Below are 21,603 nucleotides of genomic sequence, written 5' to 3'. Positions count from 1 at the left end.
CACACGATCCTGAACTCTGGGTTTTGTTCCTTTGACTTATCTCTCCTTTTCTCTCTCTCTTCTCTTTCGCTTGCCCTTCCCTAATTTGGTCACTCACGTTTGGACTCTATTTTCCTTATCACAGCTGTTACGTGTTTTGATTTCCCAATGTTTTTTCCTCCTATCATGACTTTTCCTTTTCTTTTTTCACTAGTCTGTCTCCTTGGTTCCCTGCTAGTTTGTTGTCAAATTCCAAGCGTAGATGTCTCATTGTTATTTAGTATATCGACCCCGGATTGCAAATACCACCTGATGAAGTATTTTTCCTCATTTTAAGTATTTAATTTTCTAGAAAAACAAGATAAAAATATAGCAAAACAGGTTGAAAATGTAATGAAATCCCAAATTACTGCATAATTATAAACCAAGATGAATAACCTGTATTACTTCCATGGCCGTGGCGACCACAAACAATAAGGAAAACATTATTGTCAAATAAAGCTTTGAAAAAAACAACAGAAACGGGTGTCGGCGATTGATTTTAAACATTTTTGACGGACAGTTTGCCTCAATATGTTTTAATTAAAAAAAAGTTTGCCTTGGCTCAAAAGGTTGAAAACCCCTGCACTAAATACCTTTACGTGCATAACTTTTTGTTGATTTCTTTGTACCTGCTAAAACTGCATTGAGGATACACAGACGTTATGAGAGGATTTTCCTTGTAGACGAATGTCTTTCCGGTGTTGATCTCATAGTTGTCAATGACCACATTGACAGGAGCGCTCCCGACACTTGTCGCAGCTTGGGTGAGGCATACAATTGAAGACAGTGGACTTCCATCTTGAGAATCACTGGACACAATCAAATCTGCCGTTTATTAATCATTTGGTTCTAATTTCTGCCTTTTCACAAACTAGTGGCGAAAGTCACCAATGGCTTAAACCAGGGATGTCAAACTCAATTGCACAAGGGGCCAAAGTTCAAAACACACTTAAGGTCGCGGGCCAACCAGGATAAACATTTATTGAACACACTTAAACTGAATGTTTTTGGAACATAAATATTAATAAAAACAGACAAGAATATTACATTTAAACCTTAAATCACTTATACAGTATTTATTATTTTGCTGTAAATACATGTTTTTTGTTAAATTATACAACTTAGAACTTAACTTAAACAACTTAACATTAAAATAACATTCAAATTCCTTTGCTCCTATGTCAATGTATATATTAAAAAAACACTTAAATATCCCAAAAGATTTTGCTCTCCTTGATATATCTCCTGTCAAAAGTTGATGTTTTGGCGTATTTACAATTTGTTCCGTGGATTCATCAAAAAGTATCTGAACACTGAACACAGATTATATAGTGAGCTTTTATATAAAGGATTCTTTAGCGTTGTACAGCCAAAACGTTTTTTTTTGTGTGACACCTCGACTGTAAATTGTAGTGAAAACGTGCCCTATATATTCTGAAAAGTACTACTTTGTACTTCAGCTTTGGTTTGGCTTTGCGTGTATCTGAACAGGATCAATGGCTCAAGTTTTGAACAAGATGGAGAAAATTTGCATGCAATTAAATTTGTCTCTGAGCCATAGGTACTCATAGAGAGCCATATCTGGCTCGCGAGCCATAGGTTCCCGACCCCTGGTATATAGTATAGTACACGTCATATATGAAGGAATAGGTACAGTGACTAAAACGTCAGAATATGATGTCCACGGATGTTGTTCATATTGACGGGCCATTAATAACAATAATGTAAAATGGTCTTGCGGGCCGGATATGACACATGTGGCTTAAACAATTGATGAGCCAGTTAACAATAAATATCGGCAATCGATTGGATATTTGGAATAGTGACTTTCAGATAGTCCTGGGTTATTTACCTCTGAATGTTACACTTTTTGTCTGCGATGAAGGCTTCCCTCTGCATGCCGGAGTCAAGATTCTGCCCTGTTATTGTCACAAGTGTACCACCGAAGACTGGTCCATGCTCAGGTCTGATTTCTGAAATGCTGGGTTCCTGATTAGATAGAAAAAAAACTCCTTTAAACACATTCGTAGGAGTTCTACAGTCTTGTATTATCGTTAGACATCTCACCACAACGGCAAACCCTGACACACGAGCTGTGCCTTGGATGAAGTACTCGGCCCTCGAGTTACCCTCTTGTACTTCCAGAGTGATTGTGAGATTTTGGTTTGGAACATTCTCCTTCAGCTTGCATACAAGCCTGCAATATAATTTTTTTCTATCATTGGTAAACATCTCCAGCAGTATATTCCAAACCTTGATCAGGGTTCCTACTGCTGAAAGCACGTTAAATTCAAGGCTTTTCAAGACTTTTTGAAATTAAATTTAGGACCAAGTTTAAAAAAAAAACACAATTGCAACAAACAAACCAAAAATCACCACATGAATTCAAAGGGAATTTTAAACAACTTTCCCTTTGAAAGTTTTAGTCATGGAAAACAAATAAAAAAGATATTTTACAACACATCATGTATCCTCAGTCAAAACTAGCAGATAACTACTAATTCCATAATTCCTTTTGCTACTTCGATGACCAATTTTATCCTGATTCATAAAATAATGACTTTTTAACTAAATCTTTTTACTTCAAACAAATATAAATCTTATGTGTAAATCTTAAGACGTTTGAAAATTGGATTTAAGACATTTTAATGCAGCTTAAGGCCTTATTTTTCAAATATTATTTTAATGCTTTGTAAGACTTTTCAAGGATCAGCAGGAATCCTGTTGATGCAACTCAAGGGAGGGCACGCTTTTGGAGTTGCAGGCCACATTGGGTTAAAAAATCTAGCAAGTGGGCTGGGCCAAGAGGAGAAAGATGTCCTCATTTGACACAGCTGAAGCTCATTGGGTAGGTATGTAAAAGCCAACGGTAATCCGGTTTATAAATTAGGCTGTTCAGAGAAGGGAGACGGAAATCAGGAATGGCTCCCGAAGGCCAGGGCTCTCTATCCTTGGTTTGGATCCTGCGCTGTGGGTTCTGTTTCTCTGTACATTTCCTCTCTCTCTCTGTTTCTCTCATGCTCCTTTTCTCTCACACCTCACTTGGATACTCACTTCTGTGCTTTATTCTCCAATTCGCAGCTGTGGTCACTTGTCTTGATTTATCTGTGGTTTATCCTCCTATCATAACTCTTCCTCTTTCAGTATTATGTCCCCTTGGTTCCTTGCTAGTCCGTTGACTTTCTCGCCACATTCAAAGCACTCATGTCACAGGTCTTCTGATTGTTTGGTGTACCAAACCCTTTCATACCCTCACTGATTAACTTTTGGGACTTCACTGCTTGGATTTTCTAGGTCACCAAACCTTTTGCCTGCCTTTTCATCTACCGAACCCTGCCTTATCAAATGACAACCTTTTTATTATACAGATGTGTGCTTCTGCATTGCGCTTCCGCACCATCCCTAATGAGTTCATGACATACACCAGCCTAATGCTGTATTTCTGTAGGAGCAGGTAATGAGACATTCTGTGTACAGAGGCTACTCACACGTGGCTTGTGCTTTTGTAAGGCAGGATTGTACACATGGTTCCTGAGCCCATAGTGACTTTATGGGTGACACCATTGTTAATTGGTGGTCTCCCAGGAGATTGAAACTCTCGCCCGCAAAGTGTCAACTCCGTTCCCCCGCCAGCTGGTGCTGTTTTGGGGAAAAACTGCAGATAAAAAAAAAAAAAAAAAAAAAAATAAAACAATCAGCCCCAATTAAGCTCTCCAGGAAGTGTCAGTGTTTGCTACCTCAGTTATAACTGGAGCACAGGAATGTTTATTCCACAATGAGGTGCACTCGTCTTGCCTGGAGCACATTCCTGAGCACCAGCCGCAGTTCATGAAACGCGGAGCCATCAAACACATGGAGCACGTCACAAAATGTCTACAACCTGGTCCAATCGTAGGCACCCTAAACAACTGATTTCAGACAGAAGGACAAAAAGGGTACAGAGAGGCTAGAAACATCTTCCACAATGGAAATGTGCAAAACCTTTACCTGATTTCCTGCCACAAAAAGAAGCGTGTCGTCATTGAAGACGGTTGCTGTCCTTGATATTGCCACATCTCCAAGCGAATAGTTGGCAAAAACAAAGGGTGTGTCTATTGTAAGAATGACCTAAAAGCACCGGGGAAACAACAGTCAACCAATGAATGCTATGACTCGAACATAGCTACTGCCAAAAATGAAGTGAGCTACAGGGGTTGTACGCCTTTTTCATGGCCAAATTCAAGCTTTTTTAAGACTTTCAAAGCCAATTTTAGATAGATAGATGGATAGATAGATAGATAGATACTTTATTCATCCCCGCAGGGAAATTCACATTTCCAGCAGCATCCCTGCGCTGAGAACAATACAATAATAAAGCAAAAAGAATACAATATACAAATACCCACTGTAGCATGTAATATAGAGTATGTAGATAGTGCTACACAGAATACACATTGCAATAAAATACGGTAATATGCAATGTAGGGGGTATGGTTTAATGTGGGCTGTTACTCCGCCGGGTGGAGTAAAAGAGCCTAAATTTTCCAATTTCTCCACAACCATTAAAAGAAATCCGGTGTGCATCATATAGTTTGCAGAACCCAACATATACTGTATCTGTTATTTACAAATGTGATTTTTAATCTTGCGTGCAGACATATGATTTTTTAGATCTTGAGTTAATCACAAATATCGTTGTTTTAGAGAAAAAGACTCTACCAATATAAGTACTGTATTGAGTTAAAATGACAGTAATATGTAGCATACATTTTTAGTTGCAGAAGATTCCTTCCATTACAATTCACCACTGGGAAACCGTACACGGATTTTTTGCATGGCCCATAATAAATGTCCATAATGTATCTTTACACTAATACCCATTTCATAGAGCCCTGTTTTGGTGTGGGATGCACCCATAAGGGGTAATGACACTTCATAGGACAATGCCAAACTAACTAACTAATGCCAGCTGCCGTCAATCACAAGGGGAAAAAGAAATTGAATGGCAAAGCGAAGCGACTCGAAAGCACTGTTGGCATCATTTTTAAGCAGATTTGTTTAAGACAGTCATGGCAACAATTTCAAGCATTCGCAACCACAAAATTCATGCACTTTTTAATCTTTGAAAACAAAACATTATAATGCAGGCATTTTCAAGGATTTCAAACACCCATACAAACCCAGGAGTTACCTGAAGGATTCTTCCATTTGAAGTCCCAAAGTGGCCCAGAGTGTTTCTTTCATTAACGGTAACCAGGATGGACGTGAAAAGGACGTCCCTCATCTGACGGTTGAAGAGGTCTACCCTGTAGTACGGTTTGGACACCAATGTGGGTTTGTCCATGCATGTGGCATTACCCGACTGTGACAAAAACAAAAGGCCAGTTTATTAAATCATTAAATTTCGCGAACCGAAAGAGAGCTAGGCGATTCGGGCCGGACAATGTCATTTCATTTTTTTCAGGCAGTCTGGACGATTTGAAACAATGAACTTAACCCAATGCACATTTATCCAAACAATGATTCATTGATTAGAAACTCTTTTAAAATATTTAAATTTAACTGTTAAACTCCAGCCTTCCATTTCACGACATATTCAATTTTTTTTTTTACAATTTTTAATTTTCAAAACGACAAACTAAATGAAATTATTCCATTTAATACCTGTATTTTCATAAACATATCCTTTATGGCAGGGGTGTCAAACTCATTTTAATTGGGGGTCCACACGATAGAACAAACATTCAGATTAAAGAGAAAGAAAAAGAGAGATAAAGAAATAAGAGAAAGAGGGAGGGAAAAGGAGAGAGGGCGGGACAAAGAAAGAAAAAAAGGGAGAGAGGTAGAGAAACAAAAGAGATAAAAAGAGAAGTCATGAGTGAGGGGGAAAGAAAGGGAGAGGAAGAAAGAAATCCAAAGAGAAATAGAAAGACAGAAGGAGTGAAAAGAGAAAACAAAGCGCGAAGGGTATGAAGAGAGAAAGAGAAAAGAGAGAAAAGGAAAAAACGAAGTTAGAGCAAAAGAGGTTAAAAGACACAGAGAGCGAAAGAGACAAAGAGCAACAAAGGAAGAGAAAAAGAGAGACACAGAGTGAAAGAGACAGAGACAGAGTGGGAGAAAAGGGGTGGAAAAGAAAGAAAGAAAGAAAGAGAGAGAGATAGAAATAAATACAAGTACAGTGGGACCTCAGTTATCGCGGTTAATGGGGACCAAAACCACCCGCGAAAAGTGAAAATCCGCAAAGTAGCAGAGCCCCTTTTTAAATGATTTTATTCTATTATTATTATTTTTTAGACCTGCGAAGCTCTGAACCCGCAAACGTGGAACCACGAAGTAGCGACGCCCCTTCAAAAAACATTTTTTTTAAATTATTTTATTTTATTATTAGCGCGGAGTAGCGATGTCCCACTGTACAGTGTCTTTGTGAGAGGCACCTGGCTTTGGCAACATCAAGTTGACATATTTCAACCTGCAGCTTGTTTTTCTCTTGCGCTTCTCTGAGTGTTGTCTCGCGGGCCGGATTCAATCCCTTAGCGGACCAGATCTGGCCCGCGGGCCGCCTGTTTGATGGCTGTGCTTTATGGAGTGGTTTGGCCGCCTTATGTTGATTACAAAACTCCGTATGGTGTATTTCAACGTGTTTATCTGATGTATACTATAAATATACCCACAAAGTTTAGACATTCTGCACATGGGTAATGCTGATACCCATCTTAAACATACAATTGTTTATAACTAACCTAAGTGGACTGTTTGATAAATGTATATGTTGATATAAAACTTTCAAAGAGTGTAGTTTTATAAGAGTAGCATGAACCCTAGCACCACTTAGTGTTAATCTGTGCATGTCACAATATTATAGACATTTTCCTTGTACCACTTAAGTGACAAGGTTGTCTAGGCGGTCGAGCTTCGAAGGGTGTTTTTTGAAAAAAGATTTTAATTTAAACACATTCAGTTATTTTGCACGACAACATTTTGACTTAATGAACATGCTTTTCACTTTCTTTGGGACGCACCGGCACATGTGCTTTGGGCTCAAGGAGGAAACTGGAAGAACCCAGCTCAAGTAAAGGAAAACATGGAAACTCTGACCTTAGATAAGAACCAAGGACTTTCCTATAGGCAGGAGAGGGTGACAGTCAATGTTCCCTGTAATTTTCCACAGGTCTGAGCGTTCACACAAACGCTTGAAACAACACTGAGGAACCATAATCCCAAGTGTGGCAAGATAATTAATTATCAAACATGTCCAAAACTTGACATCAAGTTACATTTTGCTGAGTTTCCGGCAATGCAAAATTATTTTTCTCTTTTGAATGAATTGACTCATGTACTATTGCAAAGGTTGTACGGCCTACAAACGTCGTTTCTTCTTACAGTCCTTTCACAAGATATCCATTTCTTTTTATTTTGTCGCATAATATTAACATTTTTGGGGGCTTATTTATTCGGTTGTAAGATACAGAACTGTACTTAATCACATTTTTTTAGTGAAAGTACAATGTTGGCAACAAGATTCACTTGATATAATTGGAAATTATTTGAATGCAACACAAACTTTTTCTTCTTTTTTTCCGTGTTTTTTCTCTACTTTTTTTTAAATTCCTTTAAAAAAAATCTCATTGTGTTTATTTTTTCCGAGCTGTTACTTTTTTCTTTTTGTTCTCTATTTACTTTTTTCCTTTGTTTCTTTCTTTTCTTTTTTTCTGGCTTTTTTCTAAATTTTTCCTTCTTTTTTCTCTTCCTTTTATTTCTTTTTTTCTCAGCTTTTCACTTTGGTATTTTATTCTTTTTTGTTCTATTCCCCCCTCCCTTTAAGTCATTTTGTGCATAATTTTACATAATATTTGGTCATGTTGAGATTAAAGAAGCAAAAACATCCCCAAGAGCCGTTTAGGACCCGAAAGAGCCGGTTCCTTTTAGTGAGCCGAGCCGAAGAAGCCGGTTCCCCGACAAACTCTACTAACTTTACTCAACTTCGTTCTCCTTCGACTCGACTTCAAAATACCACATCTAGGACACACTGTCAGGGGAACCCGTGTATTTTTACCTTCATGCACTGTAACTTTGACTTGAGTCGCTTCTTAATTAGGAATTTTGAGCCCTCATTTTTGTGCGCTGGCTAGATTTTCTTGTGCGGTGAGAATGTGCGAGCAGTGCGCAATTGCGAACACTGGTGACAGTCAAATATGTTCTTACCTTGTTCAAACTCAAACTATTAATGTTTTTTTTCTGCTATGTTTCTTTCAGTGTATTTAAATGGAGATATGTTTTTTACTTCTGATCTCCTCACTTGTTTTAGTTTTTAGTATGAGGCAATTTCCTTTTCACTTTGTTCCTGCTTTACCCTTTCAAGGACCCGGTGCCAACCTGGTAGTATTTTTACGAATTTAATTTTGCTAAAAAGTTTTGCTCATTCTGCATCAACATTCACAAGCACTTGTGTATACAGTTTAAGAGGAAATTCTTGCACACCTTGTCTGCAGGCTGCTCGCCATAAAACTGTAAAAAGAGACTCATGTTGACTGACTGTCTCAAAGCAAACTCAAGTGGACTTTTGAAGCTCTCACATGTAAACATTATGTGAGAGGAGTTCATTAAAAAAGACAAAAATGCAAAAAAAAACGTGTAAAACCTCCTCTTCTTAAAGCCTTCTAAACTTGTTGCAAGTCACAATCTCTCAGCAAATTTACTAAGCCGTTTGAAATTCTTGGTATGAATTCAGGATGTATGCCAGAATATTTCTCATCGTCCTCCAATTTCCTGTTTGAGAACAGCCCCTTAACTCGTGAAATTCCAGCTTTTTATCAGTAAGATTTATTACACATTTGTTGGCAGGCATTCCCGTCCGGGTATTACCACTGCTCAAAGGACAGTATTTGAATTCCATAAAAAAAGAAAAGACCACGCCTTTAGCGAAACCTTTGCTTGTAACTAGCAAGATAAGATGGCAGCTTTATTGGCACGATCAGGCACATTTATGGCAAACGTTTTGATATCTGGTGTCCGTCCGCTGCACAGTTTGTTTGTTGTGGGAAAACGGAGCATGGTAACATGAAATGACTCATGCACCTCTCCTACCCAATGCTCGTTTTGACACATTCTTTCATTTCTCTTCCGACGATTTATTGCTGTAATATACGAGCATTGGTTACAATTTTTACAGCCCTTTTATGTTCATGTACATGTGTATCAAGTTTACTGACTGAATATGTAGACAGCGTACAGACAAAGTGTGAATTGACACAACCAAGTAAATATTGTCAGCTGCCTGTTTTGTAAAACGTGCCTGGATTTCTTTGGATTGTGTAAAATCTATATACCGTATTTTCCGCACTATAAGGCGCACCGGGTTATAGGGCGCACCCCCAAAAAATAGTTTTTGGTCCTATAATTTCCATACATAAGGCGCACCGGATTATAAGGCGCTACAATGGGAACGTCGACAAAACAGTCAGATAGTTCAGTCAAACTTATTACCCCCTTAACATTCCGAAAGCTTGCAAAGAAGCAAATACGTGTCTCAGACATGTACGGAAACAGTGTCTGTACGATGTCACCAATCACTCAAATGCGTCGTTCCAAATATAATTTGGGCGGTTAAAGTCTTGGGATTCCAGAAATGCCAACCATTTATTAGTTTCCATTTTATTTTTTGCTGGCAACAGTGTGGACAGCAAAGTAAGAATTTTATTGTGCAGGGAAACGGGGTTCTTTACTGTGCATATGACAATAAACACTTTGAATTGAATTTAGTTGAAAAATAGACTCATCACAGAAACATCAAAATCGTTCTACAACAAGATACCGGGAAAATATAAAGCCGCATAGCTCACCTAAGTTCTCTTGCAGCCATCACGTTCAATAATGATACGTAACCATGGTCTTCTTACAACCGTGAGTGTAGTAAATACAGGAGAGTAAAATATTTACAAATACAGAATAGTAAAAAATGTTTTCTCTATGCCGTAGTGCAACCCAACGTGCGATTCACATTCATCTTTTTCGGCCAATTGCAGGCTTCGTTTCGCCCCTTTAGCCTATGCGAGTCTGTAAATGATAAAAAGGATCCGCCCCCTTTACCTCCGAATAACTTTAGCCAATAGTGACTGATTCAAATGATGATTGACACATTGGTTAGGAAATGAAACGCCGGTATATAAATCCCAGCATACACCGCGGACCACATCTCCTACGAGGAAAAATCTAGTCGGCGGCTGCTTGCCTTAGTTGCAAGACTTTGCGACTTAATATTGATCCATATATAGGGCGCACTGTATTATGAGGCGGATGGTCAGCTTTTGAAAAAAATAAAGGCTTTTAGGTGTGCCTTATAGTGCGGAAAATACGGTACAATAATGCTGAACCTTTACAACGGGGTTCACATGCTACATCTTGTTAAAGTCAAGTCAAGTCAGTCCTGTTTATCTGTATAGCCCTTTAGCACAAGGAGTCTCAAAGGGCTGCACAGACCACAGATTATTGCAAACTACAGACTACACCATGATCCAAAACCTACACGAAGGCAAGGAAAAACTCAAAACCTGAACATGAGGAAAATGAAGAAACCTCTAGAAGGGACCGAAAGCTAATTATTTGATCAATTGATGTCACTGTATTGTGTCATTCAATTGAAAATGAGTGCCAAAAAGCAACAGAAAGAATACCACCTAGGGAGACTCAAAGTGACCAAGCTGTACTATTTTTCTTCAATTTTCCTTTCATCAGTTTTTTGGGTACCCGGAGGTGCAAGAATTGTTAGCTCCCTTGGGTGAGGCTCTTGTAATGCAAAATAGTAAATGCAAATCTCTTGACATACCAGTATATAAAACAATGCACATTTATATGATAGATTTACTTTTGCTTATTATTCAATTCAAGTCAAGTCATGTTTATTTGTATAGCTCTTAATTGCAAGGAATCTCAAAGGGCTGCACTAACCACAGACTATTGCAAACTATAGGCCATTATTACACCACTCCCTGATCTAAAACCTACATAAGGGCAAGGAAAAACCTCAACATGAGGAAAATGAATCCAGCCAATATTGTTTTATTAACGAAATACGTTTCTTAAACAACTAGAAGGCGCTAAAAAATAAAGATGCAATGTCAGAGGCACAAGTTACTATTAAATTATGGCAGGGGTGTCAAACTCATTTTAACTCGGGGGCCACACGATAGAACAAACATTATTGTGGGGGCTGGACTAGTAGATTAAAGAAAACGAAAGAGAAAGAAATAAAAGAAAGAGAGAGATAGAAATAGAAAGGGTGGGTCAAAGAGGGAGAGAGATAGGGAGAAAGAGAGAGAGAGAGAAAAGAGAGAGAGAGCGGGATAACGTGAGACACAAAAGAGATAAAAAGAGAAATAGTGGGAGAGGGGGAGGGAAAGAGAGAGAAAGAAAGAAATCCAAAGAGAAATATAAAGAGAAAGAGAGAATGAGAGAAAAGAGAAGAAACAGAGCAAAGGGGAGAAAGAGAAAAGGGGAAAGTGAGTGAGAGAAAAAGAGAAAAAAGAAAAACAAAAAAGGAAGATAGAGCAAGAGAAGGTAAAAAGACACAAAGAGAGAAAGAGACAAAGATGAACAAAGAAAGAGAAAAAGAGAGACACAGAGAGTCAAAGAGAAAGAGACAGAGAGTGAGAGAAAAGGGGAGGAAAAGAGAGCAAGAGAGAGGGAGAGAGAGAGGGAAAGAAATGTCCAAGTCTTTGTGAGAGGTATCTGGCTTTGGCAACATCAAGTGGGCCGGATTCAATCCCTTAGCAGGCCTGTTTGAAACCCCTCATTTATGGGTCAAGATGGCAGATGGCAAATTGCTCTGCTCATTTTTAACGTTTTCTTATCTATGAATAAAATATTTCTTGAAATGAACAAAATGATTTAAAATACACAAAATAAAATAACTTTTCTTGTTATAAGGATGCTTTTCTTATTTTAGCCTAGAAACAAGACAGATACATATAAAAAAAAATACTTTTTCTGCCCAATTTTCTGCCAATCGGATATGAATTCATTATTTTGCAATGTAACTCCTAGCTAGGGATTAACTCACCTCATGCGGGCAGTTTTCACACGTCTGAAAGTGACACAGTCCCCTGGACAATTGTTCCGGTCCAGATCTACAGCAGTCCTCGACGCCAGTCTCTATATTGCTATTGACATCACTCAAAGAAAAGGCACACAGGGCGGAGTTCTTTTGCGGTTCTCCCCCCACATTCACCTGCGCAAACACACCATAAAGGATGTCCTCACTCTCGTCCACCCTCAGCTCCAGGGCCAGGTCCTTCCCCGCTCGGCCAAAATGGGCCGCCATGAGTCCATTGTACACAATATCCTTGTACGGCTCTCTTCGCCTCCTCTTGGGCTCATACCTGCACTCCAGAACCAGCTCGCGGTAGGTCCACACTTCGTGAGTCCCCACAGGAAGCCTTCCCAGTCGGGTCTGGAACGCAGAGTTGCCCTTGGAGGGGTTCTCCCTCTGCAGGGAAAGGAAATAGACAAATTCCCGGGTGGAGAAGCTGTAGATGTATTCTACGCTGTATGAGTCCCTCAGGTGAGGCAGGACTGTCAGGCCATCCATCACCATTTGGAATCCATCTTCGGTGGAGAGTGGCCTCACCACCGACAATGACCTACGAGGGAACTTCTGCACAACATTGTTGTTGACAGAGGAAGCCACGAAAAAGTACGATGTCGCGGCCTGTTCTACAATTGTGACCTTGGTGCCCAACGGACTGGCCAGACAATCTGGACAGTAGGAGGGGTTGTTTTGGGATTCTTTGTAAAGACATTGAGGTTCTGGCGGCATGACGCTGACATCAATGAAGAAACAGATTCCATGTTGGCTACTGCCACAAAGGTAGAGGTAGGGCAGATACGACAATGCATCGAAGATCAGCACTTTGTTGTCCGTATCTTCTGGCTCATTGGGATCTACTTCAATGTTGCAGAGGTGGCAGGTTTCACATTCCGGGCTCCCCATGGGCCCGGTTTTCACCTCCCACATTTTGCTGAGTTTTATATCCACTGCTTCAACCACGTCCCGCGAACCAACGTACACCTCCAACGAGTGCGGATTTACCGCCACATTTTGTATTCGATGCTCAGTCTGAAAACGGGGCAGAGCGTATCTGACGGAGAAGTCCACTTTGCTGTGTGGTTCCGGAGGACACATGCCCCATCGTGAGGGAATATCGACCCTTGCCCACACGTATGGTGTCAGCAAGGTGGCCGCCCATGAAAGCATCAGGGCGGTACGGCCCCTCATAGTCGGCGGGCTCTTTGGTTGACGCCCCTTGACTTGGACGACATTCCCGAGGAGCAGTGTGGGCTCTGCAAGAGAGAATGTTGAAAATGAATTCCCGATTTCCAAACTTTACACTGACCGTAAATTCCGGACTATAAGCCGCTACTTTTTTCCCAAACGTTCAACCCTGCGGCTTATACAGTGATGAGGCCAATTCATATAATTTATCTAACGGCCGCCAGCGGCGCTAGAGTACAAAAGGTAAAATTTAGACCGGTGGAATATATGCGCCGAAGAAGACTGCAACTTCTTGGCTTGTGCATGAATTAAATTAGCGTAAACATACCCTCATCATGCAAAATGCAAAAAGAAAGGCACATGACGCAGCTTTCAAGCTAAAAGCAATCGGGCAGTCCGATAAAGAAGGAGCGAGCGTGTTGCTGGCGTGTTTTGGAATAAGGGAGCGTGGGACGACATCTATATGACAAAGTTTCTTTCCGACACTGAGGAAGACGACTTTGATGGCTTCAGTTCTAAGGAGGAAGATGAGGACGGTTGACCGTGATTTTTAGAAGTACGGTATGTTTTTTTAAAGACCTGTTTACTGTGTTGCTAGCGTGTTGCTACCATTAACTGCCCTGTCACAGGCACCATTTGGGATGAAAGTTATATTATTATTATTAAAGCTTTGTAAAATCTCTCGGTGTACTGTCTTTCTTTGTAAATATGTGTAACCATGTATAATATGTATTTGCAACTGTATATTTTTGTAATGTATTTATTTCAGACACTTATTCTGATATGTTTTGCATGGGCGAATAAAAAAGAAGGGGCGAAACAAACGCGGGGTGACAGGAAGTGGGGTAAAGGCGAGACATGTTTGTGGACGCGGCGGACAATAGTGGATATATATTTTTCCCACCCTTACCTTTGGAAATATACACTTTTTTCCTTGGATTACTTTCAACGGGACCCGGACTATGCAGGTCTGCATCAAACCTTAAGTACCAGTTCCGTTCATTTTGCCGGCTGTGATTTTTGGACTGTGTACTTTTATGAAGGACATTCAGTTTCAATCGCGGGACTTAAAGTCGGGTTTGGGTTAATTTTGTGTTTATGTTACATTTTTTTAATGTGGGTGCATGTGGCTTATGTACAGGTGCGGCTTGTGTACGTACAAAATCGGTTTTCCTCTTAAAATGTGGTGGGTGCGGCTTATAATCAGGTGTGCTCTATAGTCCGGAATTTACGGTAATTTGTTTAACTCAAATTCATTTGTAAATTTGACTTAAAAGGTCTCAAAGGGCCGCATAGTCCACCATTACAACATTCCCTTGTCATATATCTACATGAGGGCATCGAAAAATTCCGAAACCTAAGCATGAGGATATTTAAGAAACATTAAGAAAGGGTATCACATGAGGTTTTCCCCCTCTAGGACCACCACACTACAATGGAAGTCGCAAAGGCTTCAACAGACAATACACAGTCAACATCAACATTAAATATAAATAATCACAGAAAAAAAATGCAAAAAGTGCTGTTGACCGCAACGGAAATCTTATTAAACCCGAACGATGCAGATGAGTCTTGATGAGGGCGTGCATCAGTTACTGTACATCCAGTTACTGGTACAATTTCTCAGAACACATCCTGTCTTATATGAGGTCAAATCAAATTGATTTCCATAGCGCTTAATCACAAAAATCTCAAAGGGCTGCAAAGACCACAATTTCAACATCATCGAGAACCATCTCCAGCAGCTTGAGATTGCATTATTTCTGTTATTACCGTAAATTCCGGACTATAAGCCGCTACTTTTTTCCCTAACTTTCAACCCTGTGGCTTATTCAGTGATGCGGCCAATTTATGTAATTTTTCTAACGACTGCTAGCCGCGCTCGAGTGTTGCTACCATTAACTGCCCTGTCAAAGCTATATTATTATTATTAAAGCTTTGAAAACTCTCTCGGTGTACCGTCTTTCTTTGAAAATATGTGTAACCCATGTATAATATGTATTTGCAACTGTATATTTTTGTAATGTATTTATTTGTATTTATTTTAGACACTTATTCTGATCCGGGTGAACGAAAAATGAGGGGCGGAACAAACGCGGGGTGCCGAGTTTAAGTGGGGACCGCTAAAGGTGAGGGACGGACAAGGAAAGAAGAGGGGGTAAAAAGTTGGTTAAAGAAAAAGGAGTTGCGTGAGTAAATGTGTTCATCTGATATATTTTTCCCACCCATACCTTTAGAAATATACACTTTTTTCCTTGGATTATTTTCAACGGGACCCAGACTCTGCAGGTCTGCATCAAACCTTAAGTACCGGTATCATTTTCCATTCATTTTGCCGGCTGTGATTTTTAGATTGTGGACTTTAACGAAGGACATTTAGTTTCAATCGCGGGACTTGAAGTCGGGTTTGGGTTAATTTTGTGTTTGTGCTACATGTTTAAATGTGGGCGCATGCGGCTTATATGCAGGTGCGGCTTGTGTATGTAAAAAATCAGTTTTCCTCTTAAAATGTGGTGGGTGCGGCTTATAATCAGGTGCGCTCTATAGTCCGGAATTTATGGTACTTATATTTAATGTTGATGTTGATTGTGTCTAAGCTGTTGAAGCCTTTGAAACATCCATTGCAACGTGGTGATCTTGGAAGGGGGGACTTTTTATGTCGGTTCCCAAAAATAACTTAAACACAGATGGCATTAAAAAACGTGCAAGTTATTGATACCATTTGTCCAAATTTGTCCACCTACAAAACTACAGTTCCTAACGTGTTTCGACCTGCTAACGTTAAATTGAAATAGGGGATTACAAAAACAAAATAATTATCCAAACCATTCAATTCATGTTTCAATCACTTTAATGGGTCAGTCGGAGCCAGAAGCCTTCTGCCAACATAAATGGGGTGAGGGACATCTTGGACTACTCATTGGATGACATTTAAATTAGGTAGTAAGACATTTTATTAAAAGGTGTTAGGTTAAAGCAGCGTTCTTAAACATGGGTAGCCCGCGGACAGGTTCTGAAAATAGCTCATCAGTGATGGATCATTGCAATTTTCTAGTAAATTTGATTTCTACCCCACATGATGTTTCAGATGTTTATATAACTTTTAATAACTACAACCTGATAATAACATTGTAATAAAAAAGTTGTTATTTTAGAAAAGTATATACCAATTTGAGAAGGAAATTAAATGTTTTTGAGATAAAGTGTTTGAGGAGTATGTTAGGAGTGACAAGATTGGATAGTTTGAGAAATGGTAAGAGCCAGAACTGGAGTAGTAGTGGAACTTGAGCAAGCGTGTGGATAAGAGAGTACTCGCCTGGTTTGGACACATGGAGAGGATGCATGAGGAGCGAATGTTGAAGAGGATCTACAGAGCAGAAGTCAATGAAAGGAGACCAAGAGGAAGGTTGCGATTGACGTGGATGGATGGTGTTATGAGTGCCCTGCAGGAAAGAGGTCTAAATCTAGTGGAAGCTTGAGCTCTTGTTGGTGATAGGAATTAGCGGAGAGGTGTTGTGAAAGGATAGTGGGATGTTTGAACGCATCCTAAGGGATGGGCAGGGCACCCGTATGATGCGGCAGGGGTAAACCAGTGAAAGCTGTCGGGCCCTGTTGTTGAACAGATGAGTGTGTTGTGTCACCCTGATCCGAGTGACATGGCCGCTTTCTTTGTGTCCTGTTTCATCTGGAGGGACGAAAGCATGAACAACTTGGGTGCTGAGGTGCTTAACTTGTTTGGGTGTTTGGGCATTTAGGTTGGCCATGGTCCCAAAATTTTTGTGTGTGTTTTCTGCTACTTTTTCCCTTTTTTAAAAATTTTCTTTATTTTTGTATGTGTTTGTCTTGCTGTCGGTCACCCCTCTCGAGGGATATGACCAGGGTAGATAGATAGATAGATATACCAACGGTAGCCCTTGGTGCCAAATCCATAACAAAAACTAGCTCTTAGCTTTATAACAATTGGTGGTCCTTGGGTTTGAGATTATACACTCTGTAATATGTCACTGCTCATTGTTGATAAATATGTCTTGACGTCTCTCATTTTGGAAGTAGTCATGTTTGGAGACAATTAAATTGTTTTTAACTGACAAAAACCTTTTACTTTTTTTTATAATAAAGTCATATCAAAATGCATTTGTAATGCATAGCACTTTTTGAACCACGAATTGCAACCACTCAAAGAGCTGTATAAAAAACATGTAATGTACAATACATTAATTCAATAATTAATGCGTATGAACCCAAAAATAAGATAAAAATACACCTAAAAATAAGGCTCCAACAGTCAAAATAAATAATATTACTTTTCATTGCAATACTGTTTTCTGTTGCACTGTTATTACGACTTAGGGCAGTCTCCAAGCACTACCTTGCAAACATTGTTGCTTATTGATCCCGACAATCTTTTATATTATTATTTTTAATCTTTTAAGACTTTATTACGTGTTTATTCTGTACTGACATGTTAAAACTTGTTGCAAACAATGTTTTTATTAATAACAAGAAATCAATTCGATTCATAAATATTTTGATTGTACAAAACGCAAATTCCTTTACCAGACAATAAGCCTTTAACACAGGGATGTTAAACTCAATTGCACAAGGGGCCAAAATTCAAAGCACACTTAAGGTCACGGGCCAACCAGGATAAATATTTATTGAACACACTTAAACTGAATGTTTTTGGAACATAAATATGAATAAAAACCGACAAGAATATTAAATTTAAACCTTAAATCACTTATACAGTATTTATTATTTTGCTTTAAATAAAAATATCTTGTTAAATTATACAACTTAGAATTTAACTTAAACAACTTAACATTAAAATAATATTCAAATTCATTTGCTCCTATGTCAATGTATATATTAAAAAAAAACTTAAATATCCCAAAAGATTTTGCTCTCCTTAATATATCTCCTGTCAAATGTAGAAATATGAAAATGCTACACAAATTATTATGTAAAGACGTCACAACATTCTGAGAACAGGGAGCCTGACGTGCTTACCTTTGGCGCAGACGGAGTAGGGCAAGAGATGGGAGGGAGTGCTTGCACTTTTTGCATAGCTCCACCCATCCCTCTCACTCACCCAATCAAATAACTTTAAGTTCTCTTCCAGTGTTTTGGCGTATTTACAATTTGTTCCGTGGATTCATCAAAAAGTATCTGAACACTGAACACAGATTATATAGTGAGCTTTTATATAAAGGAACTCTTTAGTATTGTACAGCCAAAACGAGTTTTTTTGTGTGTGTGACACCTTGACTGTAAATCGTAGTGAAAACGTGCCCTATATATTCTGAAAAGTACTGCTTTGTCATTTAGCTTTGGTTTGGCTTTGCGTGTATCTGAACAGGATTAATTAGTTTTGAACGAGATGGAGAAAATTTGCATTCAATTAAATTTGTCTCTGAGCCATAGGTACTCATAGAGCCATATCTGGCTCGCGAGCCATAGGTTCCCGACCCCTGGTATATAGTATAGCATACGTCATATATGAAGGAATAGGTACAGTGACTAAAACGTCAGAATATGATGTCCAGGGATGAGACGGCGTTGTTCATATTGATGGGCCATTAATAACAATAATGTAAAATGGTCTTGCGGGCCGGATATGATTACACGGCGGGCCGGACGTGGCCCGCGGGCCGGGAGTTTGACACATGTGCTTTAACATGTCACAAAAGCAAAGGACGTAACGGCACTTCCACAATGTTTGTTTTTCCATAAAATATCTAACTGATGCATTGCATATTGTACAACGTGAGAGGTAACAAAACTACTCAAAATTGCAAACGAAGCGTACCAGCAGTCTGTGGGGGCAAAGTGCAGACCTCTGCCCAAAAATGCATAGGTCAGGCTCATCTCTAAAGAGCAGGAGGACGCTTTACACCAACAACAACGGCGACCGGATAATGAAGATGCTGTATCTGAGTAAGATTAGGAAGTGTCTCCTACTGGTAACTATGAAGACCAGTAAAATCTGTTTCACGTTGAAGAGCAAACACTTAGCCGGGAAAAACGGATTGGTGCTGCCAAACCACAGGAAGTGGTGCCCAGAAACTATAATCCATAAACTCATTTACCTCACATGGGAGTGTATTCGGAAGTAAACTGTTTCATGTGTTTTGTGCATTAACTGTGGCCATGTGTAAACATTATACAATATGCTATTTGGGTCATTTGAGATTTGCATATAAATACAAGGGAAAGAAAGAAAGAAAGAAAGAAAGAAAGAAAGAAAGAAAGAAAGAAGAGAGAGAGAGAGAGAGAGAGAGAGAGAGAGAGAGAGAGAGAGAGAGAGAGAGAGAGAGAGAGAGAGAGAGAGAGAGAGAGAGAGAGATAGATACTTTATTCATCCCCGCAGGGAGATCCACATGAAGGAAATAAGTTGTAAATCCAGACAAAGGTAGGAAGGATGGCATTTGTATTACATATTTGGAATGTGAAAATGGAAATATACTGATGTATGAGCGTGAACGCAACCTGACAAGGAGTGGAGTTAAGATGTTTTGAGGCAAGCCATGACTTGCTTTGAAAATGTCTTTAGCAAGCAAGGGGACAGAAGAAAAAGTGAAGATGAATACAAAACTCAAAAACCGTAGTTCATAACCATAATCATTTCATAAATGCTAACTGAGTGTATCGATAACATACTGTTAAAGCATATTTCTTTAGTTTTTAAAGGGGGACAGTTGCCCTAACGATTTTGTAGATCTGCAAAAGACAAACAGTTTCTTTTTTAACGCCAAACCTTACATTTAGAAAGGAAAGGTCCCTAAAAGTAAATGTATTTTAGGCTCACCTGACGGAGGATGACAGCAAGCCGACGTAGTACGAGCAGAGTTCAAACTGCTCCCTCAACTTTCGGCTTGTCAAGAATGCTGCAGGTGACACAAAACGAACCGGATGTTTACTTTGTTTACCTTCAAAATAAAACTGAGGGCAAGCTACAAATTGATGTTGTAAATACATAATTAACATGTTGCTATGGTTATGGGCAGGGTTGGGTAGGGTTACTTTAACTTGATTACTTTCATTTACTTTTGGATTACTCCAATACCAAATATGCTAATATAAGACAAAAGAAACTAAATATGAATACAATTACTAAATTTTGCGCAGGCTTGGGGAGTAACGGAATACACGGAACGGCAAAAATGAGGTTGGCAAGCTGTTTGGATTTATTTTCATTTTGTTTCTGTCGCATTTTATGTTAGTTTTGCCGGAGATCAAAGAGATCAAAGCCAGAAGAGAAAGCTTACCACGTGTTGTGAGTCATAATTTTATTCATGTTTAGTTTCTTTTGTCTTTTATTAGCATATTTTGTATTGGAGTAATCCAAAAGTAATTAAGAGTAATCCAGTTAAAGTAACCCTACCCAACCCTGGTTATGGGAGAAGCAAATTTATAGCAAGTTTGTTGTTTATCACCAAGCGTCATAGACATGATAAAAGGTATAAATTCAATGAAGATTTAAAGTAATAAAAATAATAATAAAGTATCTTATTTAATTATATGACACTACATCAGCATGGCAGCGAAGTGGTTAGCACATGTGCAGCACAGTTCTGAGGTCATGCGATCAAACCTCCTGTGTGGAGTTTGCATGTTCTCCCCGTGCTTGCGTGGGTTTCCTATGGGCATTCCAGTTTCCTCCCACATTCCAAAAACATGCATGTCAGGTTAATTCGCCAGTCCAAATTGTCGCTAGGTGTGAATGAGTGAGAGTTGTCTGGGTCTTTGTGCCCTGCGACTGTCCGGCAATCAGTTCAGGGTGTCCCCTGCCCACTGCGCGAAGATAGCTGGGATGGGCTCCAGCACCCCCGCGACCCTACTGAGGATAAGCGGTGCAGATAATGGATGGATACATGACACCACTGATAATGCATCCAAAATTACAAATTACCACCAGTCACCACCAATACAACACACATACTTGCAAGTATGTGTCAGCACAAGGAACCAACACACATCCTAAGTTCTGTAAATTGTTACAATTAAATGACAACACATATTGTAATGCGTCTGAAATAGATTTTTTTTTTAAATACATTCATTGGTTTTGAAATTATTTAAAATATTTTGGATTATTATTCATGTTGCTTTCAAATAAAAAAAAATGCATGAATAATTGTTTAAAGAGCATATACAAAAATAAGAAAACTTAATTGGATAATTTGCAATAACAAACAAACTAATAGTAATAATAATAATAATACTCATAATACTAATAATGAAAACTGAAAAAATAATTTCAAAAATACATCTTACGGTACAAAACCTATTTTAAATCTAAAAGTTTACACTAGATTTAACTCAAAAGATAAATC

The 21,603-nt window shown here is 39.1% G+C and overlaps 1 protein-coding gene across 1 annotated transcript in view; it reads right to left on the bottom strand.

Moving 5' to 3' along the window:
* Window positions 1-20,121, bottom strand: part of mst1ra (macrophage stimulating 1 receptor a) — a 34,589-nt gene extending 14,468 nt beyond the window's left edge. The window contains exons 1-9 of the mRNA XM_088337239.1: window positions 20,076-20,121; window positions 12,056-13,335; window positions 5,192-5,362; window positions 4,009-4,128; window positions 3,759-3,929; window positions 3,510-3,676; window positions 2,089-2,218; window positions 1,874-2,010; window positions 651-830 (exon numbers count right to left, since the gene is read on the bottom strand). Coding sequence (XP_088193365.1) covers window positions 651-830; window positions 1,874-2,010; window positions 2,089-2,218; window positions 3,510-3,676; window positions 3,759-3,929; window positions 4,009-4,128; window positions 5,192-5,362; window positions 12,056-13,270 — 2,291 coding nt within the window. The 5' untranslated portion in view covers window positions 13,271-13,335; window positions 20,076-20,121. The remainder of the gene's footprint in view (window positions 1-650; window positions 831-1,873; window positions 2,011-2,088; window positions 2,219-3,509; window positions 3,677-3,758; window positions 3,930-4,008; window positions 4,129-5,191; window positions 5,363-12,055; window positions 13,336-20,075) is intronic.
* Window positions 20,122-21,603: the final 1,482 nt, after the last annotated feature.

The sequence above is a fragment of the Urocampus carinirostris genome, chromosome 6, assembly GCF_059441175.1.
Source record: "Urocampus carinirostris isolate Australia breed hairy pipefish chromosome 6, RoL_Ucar_1.0, whole genome shotgun sequence".
Lineage (NCBI taxonomy): Eukaryota > Metazoa > Chordata > Actinopteri > Syngnathiformes > Syngnathidae > Urocampus > Urocampus carinirostris.
This window is presented reverse-complemented; position numbering and strand designations above follow the sequence as displayed.